General features: G+C 38.6%; 1 protein-coding gene across 2 annotated transcripts in view; it reads left to right on the forward strand.

Annotated features, from left to right (window-relative positions):
• Positions 1–20,710, forward strand: part of angpt2b (angiopoietin 2b) — a 228,559-nt gene that overhangs the window by 136,440 nt on the left and 71,409 nt on the right. The window contains exon 6 of one of the 2 annotated variants that reach the window (XM_059954378.1): positions 5,628–5,752. In XM_059954378.1, coding sequence (XP_059810361.1) covers positions 5,628–5,752 — 125 coding nt within the window. Of the gene's footprint in view, positions 1–5,624; positions 5,753–20,710 lie in introns of both variants that reach the window. The other variant, XM_059954377.1, reaches the window with a different exon arrangement.

A 20,710-nucleotide genomic window follows, 5' to 3' on the forward strand; every position in this document is an offset into this window, starting at 1 on the left:
AAAGGCTTTAAGGCACCAAATAACCCAACTTTGGCCCTTCTCCTGTTAGTAGAAACAGTTCGCTGGGCTTAGCAGCTAAGACACATGTGAAGGCCAGGAGATGAACTTGATTGTCAGAGGCTATTTGAAACACACGCCATTTAGTGCATTTAATAGATAGTGGGAGCTTATCCCCACCACCCCCCAGCTGTGACAACCTTAAGGAACCATAATGTTGTGCAAAATAACTTTGAGCTTCTACTTTGGTCTTTGGATTCTCCCTGAAACAACTCATTAATTTTATTGCTGTCAGTGCCACTGATCTATTTATGACTTTCAGTTATTTACGTTCAGGAATCTGGTTCTCTTTGACAATTTGATTGGATATTTATATATACTTTGCAAAAGATAAAGTCCAGTCATGCTGTTTTCATTATGGCCTAGCCAGATGTAGATGGATGGCAATATGGTTTTGAACCCAGACCAAATTCCCTGCCTAATATAGGAGTACCGAAACAAATTGTCATTACTTAAAGCTCCTCAAGAAAGAGGGCTTTAAGTAATGAATCTCATAACAAACCAACAATCATATTAGATGTCAGTATTCTGCATGGTCTAGTTTGTTTTCACTGGCAGCTACTTCTTGAGGCATTTCCTTCAGTTGTGATTGATGGGACATGTTTTTGGTCATTTCATTTCATAAATACTCACTGAGAAATAGTGGGTATCCATTTTCTATTTTCCATTTGGAAGCACTTTCATTTTGCAATGGAAGCAGCTCTTCCAAATTCAGCTGCATCTCAAGCCAGGACCAAACCCTCACAAGCTTCATAGGAGAAAAGAGGCAGAAGTTCTCAAGTGAACTGATGGTTGTGATATGCACCCGACTGCGGCGGCTTCCGGGAATTATATGCTCTGATTCTCCAGAGTTTGGATAGCTGGCATGGTCTCCGTTAAGGTTTAGGCCCATCCTGCTAATTGGCAGGCATGATTTTGTGCCAAGATTTAGATACTTAAGGAGCACCTAAATTCAGGTTTAGTGCTCTAATTTAGTTTTCAGTTGATAAAGAACTAGTAGGGGTTTTATTTCCCAACTCTCTACACCACACTCCAGTCCAGTTGGTGGCGGTAATGCACCTTTAAGTTGGACTGCCAATCGCCTCTAGAAGGTTCAGTGCTCAATCATCAGCCCAAATTTGGGTCAGTCTGTGATTGTGTTTAGGATTTCTACCTCACTAAGATTCTCATCTGGTCTTGACAGGCTCTCATCTAGCACTTAGACAAGAATCCTGTTCTCGTCTCAGTCTCAATATCGGTATTGATTCGAGTCTAGGATACTCCAGCAAATACTCTTCTAGGCCTCTCGTCTCACTGATCTTATTAAATATAAGACCATGTCACCTTACTGAATAAATATGGCTCAAAATTATTCCATCTGACCACATGAAATTACTGAACAGAGTAGCAGAAACAGCTGACTATTAAGTCAAGGCAACATTAAACCCTAGGAACTCTCAAAGGGTGAGTAGATAATCCAAAGTATTACCATTCAGATAACTATCAAATTATGAAACCTGATTTAATTTATACAATAAATACATAGGAACTTCATTAGTCATTGGTATATGGGGTGGGGGCTTGGTTGGTGGGAATCCTCAAGTTATTCTTTTCTTACAATCAGACTTATATGAATATCTTGTGATGGAACAATGAATTGTTTTGGACAAAAACATATATTTACATGGCAACTTTAAAATTATCCTCCAAAGTCTGATTGCTGAGTGGCAGTCAAGGTATACCCTAATGTATTACTGTTATTTTCTCCAAGTTAACAGTACTTGACTGATGTAAGTGTTTATTGTGGAGGAATTTTCAACGTGCTGATAGATAGCCTGTATAATAATAAATATATGACCTTTCTTTTTGTCCTTCAATGTGCTGAGGGTCAGCAGAGGCCTGAGATGGCTTGAAAAGTAGTTTGCATAATTTTCAGCTATAAATAATATCCACATAAACATAAGGGTGCTTGAACCATCAATCCAAAAAGCACTGGAGGCGAAAATTCCAACCCATAGTGGGATTTTCATGAAAAGAAATACAAAATGTAAATTTGATAATTATGGTTTTAATCAGTCTGTCTCTTCTCCTGCCTTCTCAATGTGATCAACAGCACAAGATTAAACACAGTGTCAGCTGCAAACAGCTGTGATCAGCCTTGAGGCACTATGTTACGATCTCCCTCTGGGTTCAAGGGCAGCATTTAGTATTTAAATCTGGTGTCATACGGCTACTTGTGGACCAATGTAATGCAGACCCAAGGGATACCAGATACATTGTCAAAAATACTTTTTTTGCTGTTCATTTGGATAAACAAAAAACTAGTTTATACATTCAACAGGTACCCGGTGGGGATTGTGACACTATTTTCACTGATTTATTTACTCAATTGCTGAAACAGCTTCCAGATGTTGTTTCATCTGAGAAGAATGATGAAATGACGCACTCAGGTACTCAGTGCCTACATCTTTGAGCTCTGTTTCTTTTCACTGATACGAACTTACCACATGAGGATTAATCAAGGCTGTATTGCAGCAATTGCAGTTATGTAAATCTTTGGTCATGACACATTTAGAGTATTGAGTTTAACTCTGGTTGCCACAATACTGGAAGAACATGGAGGTTTTAGAAAGAATGCAGGAGAGGTTTACCAAAGTGCTATCTGGATGAAAGAGTATAAGTTGCGCGAAGTTGAATTGTTACCTTTGGGTTATTGGAAGCTGAAGGAAGATTAGAAAACTATGAGAGAGGTTAGGCAGTCAGAACCTTTTCTCCCACAGTGGAAATGTCAAAGCCTGGAGGACATACAATGAAGATGAGAGGAGATATGTGGAACAAGTTTTAGAGACAGAGATTGGTAGGTGCCTGGAATGGATAGCCAGATGTTGTGACAGTAACAGATAAAGTTAGTGGTGTTTAAAAAGCTTTTGGACAGACAAATGTACTTGAAGGAAATGAGGAAATGGAGTGATTGGCATTATGTGCAGGCTGCAGGGATTTTGTTTAATTTAGTATTACGTTCAGCACAGACATTGTGGGCCAAGGGCCTGTTCACGTGCTTTACTGTTCTATGCTCTAAGTGCAATTCTTCTTTAATCTGATCATAGCCAAGTAAACCCATTGCTGTCAATAGCCCCCACGAGCTCTCCCCAATTCTTTCTAGTCAGTGTTTAAATTTCAAAGTTCAAAGTACAAACCCCATTTCCAGAAAAGTTGGGATATTTTCTAAAATGCAACAAAAACAAATATCTGTGATATGTTAATTCACGTGAACCTTTATTTAACTGACAAAAGTACAAAGAAAAGATTTTCAATAGTTTTACTGACCAACTTAATTGTATTTTGTAAATGTACACAAATTTAGAATTTGATGGCTGCAACACACTCAACAAAAGTTGGGACAGAGTTAAAATAAGATTGAAAACTGCACAGAATATTCAAGTAACACCGGTTTGGAAGACTCCACATTAAGCAGGCTAATTGGTAGCAGGTGAGGTATCATGACTGGGTATAAAAGTAGCGTCCATCAAAGGCTCAGTCTTTGCAAGCAAGGATGGGTCATGGCTCACCCATTTGTGCCAAAATTGGTGAGAGAATTGTTAGTCAGTTCAAAAGAAACATTTCCCAATGCAAGATTGCAGAGAATTTAGGTCTTTCAACATCTATCGTACATAATATTGTGAAAAGATTCAGAGAATTCAGAGACATCTCAGTGCGTAAAGGGCAAGATCGGAAACCACTGTTGGATGCACGTGATCTTCGAGCCCTCAGGCGGTACTGCCTAAGAAACCGCCACACTACTGTGACAATCATAGCCACCTGGGCTCAGGAGTACTTCGGAAAACCATTGTCACTTAACACAGTCTGTTGCTACATCCAGAAATGCAACTTGAAACTGTATTATACAAGGAGGAAGCCATACATCAACTCTATGCAGAAACGCTGGCGAGTTCTCTGGGCCCAAGCTCATCTCAGATGGACTGAAAGACTGTGGAACCGTGTGCTGTGGTCAGATGATTCCACATTTCAGCTAGTTTTCGGAAAAAACAGGCGTCGCGTTCTCTGTGCCAAAGATGAAAACGACCATCCTGCTTGTTATCAGTGAAAGGTGCAAAAGCCAGCATCTGTGATGGTATGGGGGTGCATCAGTGCCCACGGCATGGGTGAGTTGCATGTATGTGAAGGTACCATTGACTCTGAGGCGTATATTAGGATTTTAGAGAGACATATGTTGCCATCAAGGCGACGTCTCTCCCGGGGCGCCCATGCTTATTTCAGCAGGACAATGCCAGACCACATTCTGCATGGGCTACAACAGCGTGGCTTTGTAGACACTGAGTGTGTGTGCTTGACTGGCCTGCTGCCAGTCCAGATCTATCTCCTATTGAAAATGTATGGCACATCATGAAGAGAAGAATCAGACAACAGAGACCATGGACTGTTGAGCAGCTGAAGTCTTATATCAAGCAAGAATGGACAAAATTTCCAATTGCAAATCTACTACAATTGGTATCAGTTCCAAAACGATTAAAAAGTGTTATTAAAAGGAAAGGTGATGTAACACAATGGTAAACATGCCTCTGTCCCAACTTTTGTTGAGTGTGTTGCAGCCATCAAATTCTAAATTTGTGTATATTTACAAAATACAATTAAGTTGGTCAGTAAAACTATTGAAAATCTTTTCTTTGTACTTTTGTCAGTTAAATAAAAGTTCATGTGAATTAACATATCACAGATTTTTGTTTTTATTGCATTTTGGAAAATATTCCAACTTTTCTGGAAATGGGGTTTGTACATTTATTATCAAAATACTCACACATCGTCATTTGCAAGCCTGCGATTCATTTTCCTGCAGGCATACTCAGCAAATCTATGGAATAGTAACTGCAACAGGATCAATAAAAAATCAGTCAGAGTGCAAAAGACAACAAACTGTGCAAATGCAAGTATAAATAAATAGCATTAAATAATGAAAACATGACATAGTGAGATAAAGTTTCCTTAAAATGAGGTGATTACTTATGGGAACATCTCAATGCATGATCAAGTTAGTGTAGTCATCCCCTTTTGTCCAGAGCCTGATGGTTGAGGGGTAGTAACTGCTCTTGAACCTGGTGGTGCGAGTCCTGAGGTGTTGGTACCTTCTACCTGATGGTTGCAGCGAGAAAAGAGCATGGGCTGGGTGGTGGGGGTGTCTAATGGTGGATGCTGTTTTCCAACGACAGTGCTTTGTGTAGATGTGCTCAATGGTTGGGAGGGCTTTACCCATGATGTATGGGACTGGATCCACTAGGATTTTTGTAGGATTGTAGAGAGAAATTCCTTTAACTTAAGATATAAAATTCATGTTGAAGTTGTAACAGCAACAATTCATTCATCTCCATAGATGCTGCCTGACTGCGGAGTTTCTCCAGCATTTTGTGTGTATTGCTCTGGACTTCCAGCATCTGTGGGATCTCTTTTGTTTTCCATTTATAATATCCTCATCTGTCCCGTGGCAATTGACCTTCCAATGAACAATGTGCGTGAAATATTACATTTAGATTTCAAGATGCTTAGAAGAAAATGATGTTCCTTGTCTGTTACAGCAGAAATCCTTCGAATTCAAAAAGTTGAGCCAATTGTTTATAAAGATTGTGCAGAAATATACAAATCGGGAGTAACCAGAAGTGGAGTCCACACTCTCCATATCCCAAACACAACAGCAACAGTGGAGGTAAGGTGAAACAAGATAAAGGTTTATGTAATTTTATTAATTTTTACAATGTTTTCTACATTTTTTATTACTACTATTGAATCCCCATACCCCCCCCCCCCAACAAAACTGTGCTATAGTTTAAAGTGTAATGTTGAAGTAATAGGAGTTTTTGGTTTCGGAATAAGGAATTCCTTATTTAATCGAGAGGTGAAGAGGAAATGTTTCTATCCGTGAGTAGTGAAGCTAGTGAATTCTCTACCCCAGAGAGCTATGCAGGCTGAGTAATTGAATATATTCATGGCTGAGAACGACATACATTTAGTCCACTGGGGAAATGTGGATTGTGAGGAACAGGTTGAAGCCAAGATGTGATCAGCGGTGACCTTATTGAAAAATAAAGCAGACTTGTGTAGCCATTAGATCTAATTCTTTTCTCTTTCTCGTGTCCTTATGAAATGACTACCTTATATACATCATAAGGGATTAAACTGGTAAACACAAGCAAACTTTCCAGTGAATAAATTCTATTTATGGAGGACACTTTGCAACTTCAAAATCACTTCACAACCCATGAACCGCATCTAATGGGGAGCTTGGTGATTAACATTCTTGCAGTATGGCCTCAAAAACAGGAGGGCAGCAAATGACATTCTGGTACATTTGCCAGTATTGATTGAAGTATATCCAAGACATAAAAAGATTTTCTGGATTACAAAGGCTGCACATCCTAAATAAAATATTTTGGAATATTTTGAGGTTGTGGAAGGGTCTATGAATACCCAAGCTGTTTCTTAGTCTGATTTCCTTCTTTGATCTTGAAATAGTTTAATAAATATTTTTGAGCATTCGGAAGCATAGAAGGCATTCCTTCAAATTATTAACTGAGCGGCACCATCTCTGTTGTGGCAGCACATTCTTGGTGCAACACTGAAGTGTTGCTTTAAAGAATGTGAATAAGCTAGACAAGAGTACAGTAAAGTTTCACAGAAATGTTGATGGTCTGAACAGCTTCAGTTACAGTATAAGGAGAGATTGGATAGGCTGGGACTGCTTTTCCTGGAGTGAAATGGTTGATACAATACAGAGGCTTATAAAATTATGAGGAGTATTGATAGGATGGATAATCACAGTTTTGTTATTAGGATAGGGAGGATTAAGGATAGAGGATATAGGCTTAAGGTGAGAGGGGAAAGATTTGCAGGGGATATAGAGGAAAAACATTTTTAACAGAGATCGTAATGGATACATAGAATGACCACTGAAGAAAGTGGTAGAAGCAGCTGTATTTAGATAGGATAATGATAGGAAATGTTTAGGAATGTATATTAAATACAGGCAAATGAGTTTCATGTAAATAAGTACCTTCGTTGGCAGAATGAGTTGAGCCAAAAGGTTTGTTACCATGCTGTACAACTCTATGAAACTATGAAGGTGTGAATGTAGATCATGGATTCAAGACTCTGGGGAGGATTTTGTACTTAGGATCATTTGAATGAGACAGGAGTACAAATACTAAACCTAGGTTGGCATGTGTGAGTGTTGTGAGTACAGTGAACTTATCGGTGCATGCATTGTTCCAGTGTTCTGGACTGATTGCTGCACTTGTATCTATCCTTCCTTTCAAAAGTTCCCAATTTTATTCAAAACCTTTTGTAAATATAAGGCCAAATCAAAGGAGATCTTTTTTTAAAAAATTTGTGATCCAATAGTTCGGAAGAAGGATCGTAAACTTGAGGCTTCAACTCTGTTTCTGTCTCCAACTTGCTGCGTGATCAGCTAAGTATTTCCAGCACTTCTTATCTTACCTTTGTACCATTGAACACAGTCTGATTAAACAGTTAAAGTTAAAAGGATCCCATGAATCACACTCATGGGGCAAATTCAGGATAAGGAATGAAAATTGATTTAAAATGTGTAAGTTATATCGATACATTTCTGTATAATTTCTAGCAGGGATACAATTTGGTATCAGGAGTTCAATTAAAACTGTGCCTGGAAAATTAATTCCATTCATTTTTAATCACTTAAACTCACCAGATTTTCTCAAAGTAAAAGCAAAACTTGAACATTCTTTAATTTAATAGCCATTATCCTCCTCTGAAGGAGCATTGAAATCAGATGATTAAGCTGGCAGCTGTCATACCTGCATGAACTCATGATAAATGAGTCACTTGTGTTAAAGAACTATCTTTATGGCAGCCATGGCTTCGATGGAGATCTTGGTGCCCTAGGAAATGGGTATCTCATGCCACGATTTGCTCATACCTTCAAGCCTCTGTGGGCTGTGGTAGCACTGAGCTGTAGTTCAAGGTACTTGTGAACTGAAATTATCAATGGAAGGAATCTTTTATCTGTACTTAGACTTGGCAGTGATAAAATTTTTAACATATTGAATTGCTGTATCTGCTTTGTGTGTGCTGGGGTGGGGGGAGGTATGTTGGTATTTAAAATATATTAAAACAAAGTCCAAGCAAAACTACATGTTACTTTCATAAGTGCTAAGTCATGAACTTGTGCAAATTAGTAATTAGCAGGTGTTGTTGCCACTGAAGGAGTCATCACGATGTGATGTATGACTGAGAAATAAAATCCACACCGGAGTGAGTACCAATAAGAAATGCCCAATACTATTTTTCTGACAGGAAGTGGACATGCACATAGAGGTTTTACTTTGTGTGATTTATGTGTGAAAAGCTGACATTTCTGTTTCTTGGCATTTTTGTTTCATTGTTCTGTAAAGGATCAAAGAATCAACCACAAGGAGAAGGGGTTTATCCATAAGAAGAGTTTTGCAAGTGTAGTTTTGTCTACTTGCCGATATCAAAAACACTGTGCAAAGTTAGACCCACCATATCCAGTGTATCGTATACCAACAGACTGCTAGAATTAGTTGCTATTGTTTATTTTCATGAGAATGGCTGTTCACAGGCTATTAAGTTTAGCACCAACCAACTCGGTACTCTAGACTTTAAATTGCTGAGGGTTGCTATTTCAGAGGATCTGACCTGGACTCAGCACATAAGTGCAATTGTGAAGAAAGCATGGCAGCACTTCCACTTCCTCAGGAGTTTGAGGAGATTCAGCTTGACATCTAAAGCGATGACAAACTTCTATGGATATGTAGTGCTTCTATGGTTCTGCATTGGAGGGTATATTGACAGGCTGTATCATGACCTGGTGTGGAAACACCAATGCCTTTGAATGGAAAACCCTACAAAATGCAGCAGATTTGGCCCAGCTTATCACAAGCAAAGCATTCCCAACCATTGAGCACATCTACATGAAACACTGACATACAGAAGAGGCATCCATCATCAGAGATCCCCAACACCAAGATCACTCTCTCTTCCCATTGCTGCTAGAAGGTAGAAGGTACAACAGCCTCAGGACTCACATCACCAAGTTCAAGGACAGTTACTACCCTGCAACCATCAGGCTCTTGAATAAAAGGGGATAACTACTCTCACTCACCTCATCATTGAAATGTTTCTTCAACCAATGATCTCTCTTTAAGGACTCTTGATCTTATTATCTCATGTTCTCATAATTTGTTTGTGTTTATTTATATTTGCATTTGTTCAGTTTGCCATCTTCCGCACTCTTGCTGATTTTTCATTGATCCTGTTATAGTTACTATTCTATAGATTTACTGAGTATGCCCACAAGAAAATACATCTCAGGGTTGTTTATGGTGACATACCTGTACTTTGATAATAAAATTTACTTTGAACTTTGAACATTGAACTTAATTGATTTCATGAACAAAACCAGTTATGTGGACATTTATAGAGTTTGAGTCAAAACATTTTATTAAACTTTTTGATAGTTCTTGTGTTTGAATTTTCCCTTGCAAAATACCACTTCCATAGTTGTGAGAGAGAGCACACAGCAATCTGCTAGAATGATGCTGATGTTGTTCTGATGTGAAAAGAAGGTAAAATACTACAGATGCTGGAAATCAGAAATAAAATTCAAAGATGCTGGGAGAACTTTGATGATAGGTCACCATCCTCAGATACTAACTCTCTTTTTCCACATTACTGATACTGCTTGATCTGCTAAGCATTTCCACCATCTCCTTTGTTATTTGTTATTTTTCAGTCTGTTGCCAAAGAAATATGGAGCAGCCTGGAATGACTCATCGCTTTACAGCTCCAAATTTTTCACTCTCAGTGTGAGAAAATGGAAAGAATGATATGGTTCACTGCAAGGACTGCAGACTAGATCTAACCTCACGATACAATAGCAGCTTAGAGCTAAAAATGATTTCATTTCAAAATAACATTCCATTCTTTCATGATATTACCACTTAGAGCTTACACGTTTGTAGTGTCCATTGCTAGTCATTATGTTAGGACGGTAACAGATTCATTAGGTTCATCATGATGGGCATTTGTAATGGAGCTCTAATGCTCGGGTTAATGAAATGTGGATTTTTGCAGATTAAATGTAAGAGGAAAAATAAAGAAATTGTTACACTGGCCTTATTTAGGTCACAGAACTTTACAAGCATCGGAGCATATCTGTCTCAGTCACACAATCTCTTGTGCCAAGTTAACAGACCGTTGCAACAGTGATATCAACCCAGCTCACATGATATATCGATGCCAACTATTGCCGGGGGGAGTAAGCTCAGATATAGAGAGAATTGAAAAACAATACATTGCCTCACATCTTTTCCAATTTAGGTAAAATTCAAAAGGTTCCATTGCCATTTTCACACATACTTTGTTCTGATTTTATTTACATGAGGGGAATTCACGGAGCCTGGATTGGACCACCCATGCTCATTACTTCCGCTGCAAACAACAAAGTCAAGTCCGTGCTGCCTGCTCATTTGCATGATTGCTGTGTGCAGCCAGTGCCAACTTGGCTGCCTGTTAGCTTGTCGCCTCAGCTGGGACTCTAATTTTGTGAATGGCTGGTGCCACTTAAAGTTCACTTGTGGCATTTAAAGCTGCCCTGTGCCTGTTTTTTTAAAAGGAGGCGGGCATTCTGGGCCGGTAGATCCAGCGATGGCCCAACACAGGAAATGCTGGGTAGCATGTTTTTAGTGCAACACGCAAGGCCTTTATAAAGAGGATATTAAGGAAGGGAGCAGTTAAGATGGGGGTTTTAGGCGTGGCTATAATCCAGGAGGTTCCCCAGACATACATTGAAAAAGCAATTGGAGGAAGTGTCTGTAGTGGTCAAAGATGGCATTCAAATTCTCGATGCTGGAGATGGTGAAGCAAGTAGTTTTTTTATAATTTTAGAGCTACGGTGCAGAACAGGCCCTTTTGGCCCATTGAGCCACACTGTCCAGCAACCCACCTCTTTAACACCAAATGACTGCTGACCATGTACTGTTGTAACATCTCAAATACTTTGTATGTAGCACCTTACTGAAGGCCTTCTGAAAATCCAGATACTCAATATTTGCTTGTTCTTCCACATCCACCCTATCTATTGCATCCTCAAAGAATTCACTTGCGTTCTGAAGGAATGACAAGGTGTCTAAATGTAGATTACTTACTCGGTTGATTTTCCATTTCACACTGCTGTCAGAAAGTACAGCAGCAATAGTTGCGTGGGGTTTAACACAGCACATTGCAGTGGCAGTGACCCCGGTTCAATTCCTGCCGCTGCCTGTAAGGAGTTTGTGACCACATGGGTTACATCTGGGTGCTCTGATTTCCTCCCACGTTCCAAAGATGTACCAGTTGGTAGGCTCATTGGTCATTGTTACTTGTCCTGTAATTAAACTAGGAATAAATCGGGGAATTGTTGGGTGGTCTTGCTCAAAGAACCGGGAGAGCCTATTCCACACTGTACCCCAATGAAAAATATAAAACCTAGCCTAATCATAAGAAAATTTACAATGACTAATTAAGCTACTAACCAGTAGCTATTTGGGCTGTGAGAGGATCTCTAACACCTGGGGGAAATGCATGTGGTTTATGTGGAGAATGTATAAATTCCTTACGGACTGCGCTGGTATTGAACTCTGAACTCTGAAACGCTCTGAGCTCTAATAGCATCATGCTAACCACTGCACTACCGTGGCACGCCAAGGATGCAAGGTTTAGTCAAGGTCAAGTATTGTACCTTTAATCAACATACCCCACCACAAGGTCTCAAGCTGTGCAATGCAACAGGCACCATGCTCCCATTCTAAACCCTTCCACTCACCTAATTATAACCTCTATAAATTAAAGCTCAAAAGTAATGTTCATTAGCTTCGCCACACCACTTCAGACCTCGTACCTATCTCTCACATGATCAGCAGCTCAACCATAACAGGCACTTTCAGTGAACAGAATGCGCAAAGGTGAGTTGCCCAATTCGCTTTCCAAGTAGGACAGGGTGGATAGGCTGGAGCAGCTGACTAACCGGATGGAATTGTGTTGCTTCACCACCTCACTGGACTACCTTAAGAGCCCTGCCATGATCTGTGCAATGACGATCACTTTCGGTGCACGCTCAATCTGTGTATCGGCACGGGAGGCATGGTGTTCATGGGGAAAATGCGACCTCTGCAAAACCTTGTGCTTGTTCACCTGCTGCTGTCTAGCAAGAGGTAACGAAGAGCATTTAGCTCCGTAAATAGAACTTCACTGACCTCCCTCACACAGCAGAGAATGGGAAACAGCAAGCTCCACAAGTGCCTCAGTTCAGGTCTGGAAGGAGCCCAGCACACTGAAGTTCATGACTCTGGCCGCATTAACACCCATGGACAATATGTTCCTTACCCTTCTCTGACATTTATAAATGGAATAAGTGGCATATCTCAGGAAGAAAAACTTTACTGAAGGTCACTTATACAATGCATCTGTCTGACGAGGAGATGGGGGAATTGCTCTCTGAACTCTCTGTGCAAAGAAGCCTCCTGTTTAGCCTCTTTCACTTTCCTTCCTCCCATTTGTCCTGTTCTTTGTGCCCTCCACTCAGCCATTCAGCCAATGTGTGCTAATAGGACCAAATGTTTATTACAGGAACATTGAGGCCAGGACAATATTTTTTTCAGTATTTGGTATACCATCCTTTTAAAACTTTATCAAGTTTTTCAAAGTGCTAAAAGCTTATGGATCTTGAAAAAAACCAGTACATACTATTCAGTAGTTAATAAAGAGTAAAGATTGGCTTGAATTGTCACATGTCCATTAAAACATATAGTGAAGTGTGTTAATGTCCAACTCAGCCCAAAGATGTGCTTAGGGCAGCCCGCAAATATCGCCATGCTTCTGCCGCATGCCCACAACTTCAAACTTCAAACATGACATGCCCACAACTTACTAACCATAACCAATACCACTTTGGAATGTAGGAAGAAACCAGAGCACCCAGAGGAAACCCACATTGTCATGAGGAGAAATTACAGACTCTTTACAGACAGTGGTAAAATTGAGCCCGGGTCACTTGTACTGTAAAGTGTTGCACTAATTGCTACCCCACTATGCCCCACTGATGCTGTTAATAATCCTTTTAAATACCATATGTGGGAACATCCTTCCATGTGTAGTGCATGGTTATTTGCACAAGCTTAGAAGAAACTTCTATTATTGAATTCTGATAAGCAATGTTTCCAGGACTCAAGGGATTGCGTTGTGGAGAGAGGTTAAGCAAATTATGACTTTGTTCATTAGAACATAGAATGGACAACAATATGGAGATATCAATGGAAGTGTACCAATTCACAGAAATGGAGGGAGTTTGGATGGAAAAACTTGATAAGATATTTAATTACACCCTCTCAGAAATCCCATTATGATGATAACCTCCCTGTTTGCTGGAGAAATTGTAGACATCAAAATGCAAATCATTATCATATTTTTTTGGGACTGCCCTGTTATCAAAAACTATTGGAGGGGGATACAGAATGCCCTTCAAGACATCTTTAAATGTGAAATACCCTTGGAGAGTAAGACCATATATTTTGGATATATACTTCAAGAATGGTTGAAAAGAGATAAATATTTAATGAATATACTGTTGGTGGCTGGTAAAAAGACTCTTATCACAGGAGAGCCCAACTTTAAATACATGGATGGAAATTACAATGGACATTTACAAAATGGAGAAAATAACAGCATCTGTTAATCATAAGCCGGAACAACTTGATTCATACTGGGAAAAATGGTTTAACTACATAATGCCTCATAGGCCTGATTTTATTCTCACAAATCAATGAATCTGTTGTAAAAAAAAACCACTCCCTACCTGTATACAGTTCTTTCCTTTTGCTTGTTTTTTCTTTCCACTCTTTTCTATAAATGTATACCCTAGATAAATATTTATGGAGATGTTGTGATATATATGATTATATGATATATATGTACAATGTCTAAAATACATCTGATGGAAATGTTTGTTTGATGAACTTCAATTAAAAAATAAATTACAAAAAAGAACATAGGAGTTTGGGGGACATGTAAAATCATGAGGGGCATTCATAGGGTAAATGTGCACAGGGTTGGGAAATCAAGAGCTATAGGACATGTGTTTTGAGTAGAGGGGATAGATTTATAGGAACGTGGGTGGCAATGTTTTCACCCAGAAGGTGACCCATATATTAACATTAACAACACTTAAAAGGCAATTGGACAGCTACATGGATAGGAAATGTTTAGAGGGATATGGGCATATGTAGAGAAATGTGATTAGCTTAGAATCTTAGTTGCCATGGACTTGTTGTGTTCAAGAGCTTGATTCCATGCTGTGTAACTCTTAGAATTTGTGAGTACTTTCAGAAAATCAGTATTGTCCAGTTATCATTCTATCTCGCAGCAGGTTATCAGTATGGTAGTTATCTTGGCACACATAATCCGTGTCAGAATGGAAGCAAATTTAGCACCTATCACATCCGAAATCTGTCTCATAGTGCCATGGATCTTCATATTTCCTTCTGTTTAATGATATGATTTTGTGAGCCTTTGACACTTATTCCATGGGAGGAAATATTATTGTTGCTTTTAGTGGAAGTAGTTTACTATTTTTCTCATGTTCTATTCAGCATGTTCTATTAATTCCATTCCAGATCAGTGATAGTGCAAGTAGCCAATTAAAGAGTTTCTGAAAAGCATTTGAGAGCATAATTGCACGTATCACAGCAAATGTATATATAAGGAATAATCTTTACGTCACTGTTGTCTTTAATATTGTGACTGACTATTAGAAAGTTCACATTCTTTATGCAGTAATTTCCTATGGTAAGAGCAATTATTTTTTCAAGAGCTATTTAAAAAGCCTTTACTTGGCTACCTGAACTATCACTCTTTTGGAATAGAATTATTAGAAGCTACATACAGCTCTGGAAAAATGGTATCAGAAATGATATATTGAAAACACTGAAGCTTAAATATACTATACTGAGTGGGCAAATGAATGATTTCACTCAATTTTTATATAGGATATCCTAAAGAAGTTAACTTCATGCAAGTTTCTATCCAGGACATCTAGCAGAGTCTGAAATCACATTCTGAGCACATGGCTTTTAGTAATTCCCATCCTGTATTGTAGCTGTCAGAGCAACACACACAACATGCTGGAGGAACTCAGCAAGTCAGGAAGCACCTCTGGAAATGAACATGCAGTCCTGAAGAAGGGTCTTGACCCGAAGCAAAGACTGTTGGTTCATTTCTATGGATGCTGCTTGACCTGCTGAGTTCATCCACCATTTTGTGTGTGTTGCTTTGGATTTGCAGCATCTGCAGAATTTTGCATGTTTATATAACTGCCAGAGATATGCAGTTCTAATAGACGTTCAGTGAAATCTACTTCTGAACTTTGGTTCTGTTCAAGAGACTTCGACCAAATTTCAGAAGTGGAGCACAACGCACGTCTCACTGCACTTTATACGCAGTGACCACTTCAGTGTGTACCTTCTGTACCTAATAAAGTGACCCCTAAGTTCACGTTCATGGTTTTCAGCTGCTATAGCCCATCCACTTCAAAGTTTGACTCGTTGTGTAGTCAGAGATGTTCTTCTACACACGACTTTTGTAAAACATGGTTATTTGAATTGCCGCCACTTTCCTGTCAGCTTGAAGCAGTCCGGCCATTCTCCTTTGATGTCCCTCATTAGAAAACTGCCTGTCACTAGATGACTTCTGTTTATTGCACCATTCTCTGCAAACCCTGGAGACGGCTGTGCGCAAAAATCCCAAAAGGTCAGCCATTTCTGAGACACTCAAAACTCCCCGTCTGGCACCATTCCACAGTCAAAGTCACTTATATCACATTTCTTCCCCATTGTGATGTTTAGTCTGAAAAAGCAATTGAACCTCTTGACAATATCTGCATGCTTTTTTGCACTGAGTAGCTGATTAGATATTTCCAATAACAAACGGGTGTATAGGTGTGGCTAATAAATTGGACACTAAGTGTACATTCAGAAATAACTACAGACTATGGGTTTCCAAGACCTGGTAACTTGTGTGAAGATACACACTGGAATACACACTGGAAGATCTAACACCACTGATTTCACTCAGGTTACAAACATCCCAATGCACTACTTGGTTGCACCATCCAATTTTTATCCAATTTACGTGAGGAAACAGTTCACTTAAAGTCTAATCATTCAGACAGATTTTATGGATAAGGGCAAGAATGATTTTGAGGATTTTCTAGGGCTCATTAGACTCCAAAAACCTGCTGAGAGTGGACAGTTACACGCATAAAGTCAAGAATTTATATTAAATCAAGAGAATCTCTTTTTAAACAAATATCTTTGTAGCCATATCACTTAAAGCTGGATTGGGGGAGACAGGGGAACATGAAGATGATGTGATGAGGTTCTACATTATAGAACTGAAATTAAAGTTGTTCAGAAGTATTGAGTTGAAATCACTCTGTTTCTCATTCTGACAGCTATATAACTAAATCATTCTGTTTTTCAAAGTATCAAGCACAGATCTAGTGCTTGAGGACCTCTCATCTTGCAATCAGAGTGTTACAATATGCCTAAGCCATTTAATACTGCAATTTTAAGCATTTTATCAGCAAGCAGATGCCTCATCACACCCAGTACTGAAATTAAATCTGCTGACTTGCTCAGTAGTTGGTCATCTGGGACCCTTAACCAATATAACACAAGCCCATTCTGCAAATCGCAGATACCAGCCTCATAAGACCCTGCATACTGGAGTCCTCTGTGACTGGTATCTCTCTCTCCAGTGGAAAGAGTTGGTTGCTTGGCAACAGAACTGGGCATAAATTCCAGCTGGGCTTGTGCTGCCGTGCTTCTGAGGCTCATGCCAGCTTCAGTCCAAGCTCTGCCTGGGTGGTCTTCATTGTTGATTCGAGTTCAGACTCTGCAGTATGTAAGACATCGGTGTCAGGCCCATGCTGAGAATACAGCATTTCAGACCCTGCCTCTAAACTGAAACACTTAGGCACAACAGTACAGTTATTTGCCAGTATCAATCTTGCATTTGTAAGGCTTGTATAGATATATGCATATATAAAGTTTATAATTTCTCAAAGTAAGAAACACATAGACCAGCTCTAGAATTTTCATGGCATAAAAGACTGTCGATCAAATGTGGGTAAACGTGATTAATATAGATAAACAAAATGGTCAGCATGAACATGATGGGGCAAACTGTGCTCTACAACTCGGTCATTCTCCATTATTTATTGGTACATGCAGCAAGTATCATTAATTATGAATCTAAACTGCACAGACCCATTCTAATTATAGAATGATCTAGCTTTCAAAGCAAAGTGAGAGCTTTCAAGCTATATTTCTAATGACTTACCTTGATAAGTTGTTGTAGATTTTACATTCAAAGGCTTACTTTAACTTACCAAAGCTAAGTTTATTTAGCATTCAGCAGATTATTAAATCTTCTGGCCCATTTAACATTGAAGAGAAGGCATATTTTTATGAGTTGAATTGGCTTAGGTTCAATTCAATTCTGCATTGGTTTAGAATGGCCCCAAATCTCACACAGTTACATTTATATCTTCATGTCATTGTAAAAAATCCACTAGTTTTCCCTTCTTCTTTACTAATTCTTGATGTGAAGATCCTCTACGAAACCTCATCTTACTATTCATTCCTTACATGGGCTTCTAAACATTTTGGTGCACTGTTTGACCATTGCTATTGCATGGGACTCTATTCTGTTGAACTGCTAGAATATTCCTCATTCCCACACTATACTGGGTTAGCTAGATTCTATAAGGATATATGTTCTCTTCTGAAAATCATTAGTTTTCATAAACACGCTGGGCCCTAATAACATAACTGGAATCCAGCTGTAAATTTAACCCAGGCCTATATGTGAATTCAGCTGAAGAGTTTCTGTATGAGAGGAATAGAAGTGAGTCAGCTTTGCTAACCACTCAAGCAAGATAAATTGCCTAGAAATTGCATGTCATGCTGATTTTTATATGTGCAATAAACATCCCTTCGTGAATCTTGCCAAGAACTTCTAATCATGAGTCACCCTCATCGCCCCAACCACATACCTCTTGTTGCCTGAGGAACAATGGGTCGCATGCCTTTCATTTACTTCCTGCCTGGGACTGGATTTAAATGACTGGATGCTTGGGATTTAACTTGATGGTAGGGAATTTTTGTAGTCAATTTGTCTCATCTAATGAGTTTAATATTAATATGTTAACTCCTGCATTGGGCTAGATGATGAGTAGGCCTTGTTAAATCTTTCCACTTTAGCTTAGGATGTGGAAGGCATGATAGCATCTCTCTTGACATCAGCTAAATTACATTGATTGATATTTGAAAACTTGTATGATTTATTGCAATAACCGATGATGCCATTTAACTTTGGATAATCATTAGCACAAATTAATCAAATATTTGCATTTTCAGTTCTTCTGTCTCACAATATGGTGAACTGTATAGTTTTGCCCTATACATCCCTTCAGGCAGATTCTGATTTGCCTCTTTAAACTTAGAAACCATCTCTGCTAAGATATAAAAAAAACTAAGCTGAACCTCATCTACAGGCAGAGCATAAGAGCATACAGATTATTTATTTAAGTTCATTGAATGGAATTCAATTAAATTGATTTCACAATTATCCTCATCATAAAAAGCTGTATCACACTGTGCATAAAATAAGTACAAGTGGTGCTAGAGTGCCTCCCATTGCTAATAACTTGACAGCTTATTAAATGTCTAGTTAATAAATTGAATAATCAATGCTTTAACCTAAGGTCAAATAATATGTATGAAGCAAAAGAATATTTAAAATTCTGTCCGTTATCCAATAAACACTGACTACAAGTTTCTAAAACATTTTGTAAGTTAAAAAAACAAGTTAATCTTTCAAACTTTTTTCAATACTGTGAAAGTTCTCAAATAATTTATGCATAATTATGTAATATTCCATATTGTTCCTCCAATGAAAACTGTTGAAATGCAGAAGTGCTGTAATTCTGCTAACCCAATTTGCACTGTGTAGCAGATTTACAAGTGAACATTAATGATCTTTCTATCATAACTCTGTCATATTCAATGTCTATTAATTGGCAGAAGATAGAGCTGTAGTGCAATTTAGGTACCTCCACTTACTAAGAATAGGAACACAAGAGGGAAGTAGGGCTGTATATAATCTCCCATTTCATTCTGTTCTGCTGGTGTTACATTGACAGTGCATCAACACTACATTCTACCAAAATACTTCAAAACCTTCCACACACACAAAGAAGTACTTAGCTTTAATTTCGACTCAGGAAGAAAGCCAAATGTCTTTACCTGGTCTGGTCCATATATAACTCTAAATTACCCCTCCTCCCCAATGTGATTATCTTTTAACTGTCCTCCACAAGGTCATCCGAAGCAACTCTGTAAAAATTAGGAGTGGCCAATAAATTCTAATCTTGCTCGTGACATCCACATCCTGTGAACAAGTAAATATACGGCAGCTCCATGATTTGAGGACCACCAAATTCTTTTCAGAAGAGTAATTATTGTTATAAAATAGGGGCAATAATCAATAAGTAGATTGTACTATTTGTACTCCATAAAAGGGAATCTACTCAAGGTTTACTGAGTGATCAATCTACTGAGGGATAAATATCCACAAAATACTGGTTTGAACGATCCCACCCTTTCATTATATCATGCAATAATGTAACTTTTTAGCATTTTATTTGAAAGACATTGCTCTGACTATCCAGCAGTTCCTAAATCCTGCACAGAGGATTTAAGTCAGATGCTATGCTCCACTCTCCAAAGTCAGTGGGGTAACAATGAGAACTAACTGGCAAAATTTTTGATGATAGCACATCTTCCACGTTGTTTTACCAAATGATTAACTCAATCAATGATTGAAATGGAGATTGACTAACAAAAGAATAGTGTAGCAGTTAGCACAACACTTTATGACCATTGATTACTGATTAAGGATCAATACCTGCCGTTGTCTGCAATTAGTTTGTACATTTTCCCTGCGACCGTGTGTATGTTTCCTCCGGGTGACCCGGATTCTTCCCACATTCCAAAGACAAATGGGTTAGGGTTCATAAGTCGCAGGCATGCTATGTTAGTGCCAGAAACATGGTGACACTTGTGGGCTGACTCCAGTACATCCTCAGAATATGTTTATCATTAATACAAATGACACATTTCACAGTATGTTTCAATATACATGTGAGAACTAAAGCTAATTGCTAAAACACCTTCAAAACTATGTACCAAGTAAAATGTCACCTGAAACCACAATCTCTAACTTCATCTGCTATTATATTTTGAGGCTATTAATAAGGATGCTTTTATAGTTGCAGTTCTTCTGTTATGTAATGTGTTTATCTTTTTGAAATTCATTTAACAATAATTATGGTTGAAAAGTGAACAAAAATTAAATGAAGTACTCTCTATTCCCATTGCTATTGAATTATCTTCACAGCCCAATAATTTCCTTATTATATTCTACTTTTTGAAAGTCATTCAGTATAGAGGAGCAGAAAGCAAGCAATTTTACTATGAAATACATCAAAGTTGCTGAATGATTGCTTGGAAGT

The sequence above is a fragment of the Hypanus sabinus genome, chromosome 30 (assembly GCF_030144855.1).
Source record: "Hypanus sabinus isolate sHypSab1 chromosome 30, sHypSab1.hap1, whole genome shotgun sequence".
Taxonomy (NCBI): domain Eukaryota; kingdom Metazoa; phylum Chordata; class Chondrichthyes; order Myliobatiformes; family Dasyatidae; genus Hypanus; species Hypanus sabinus.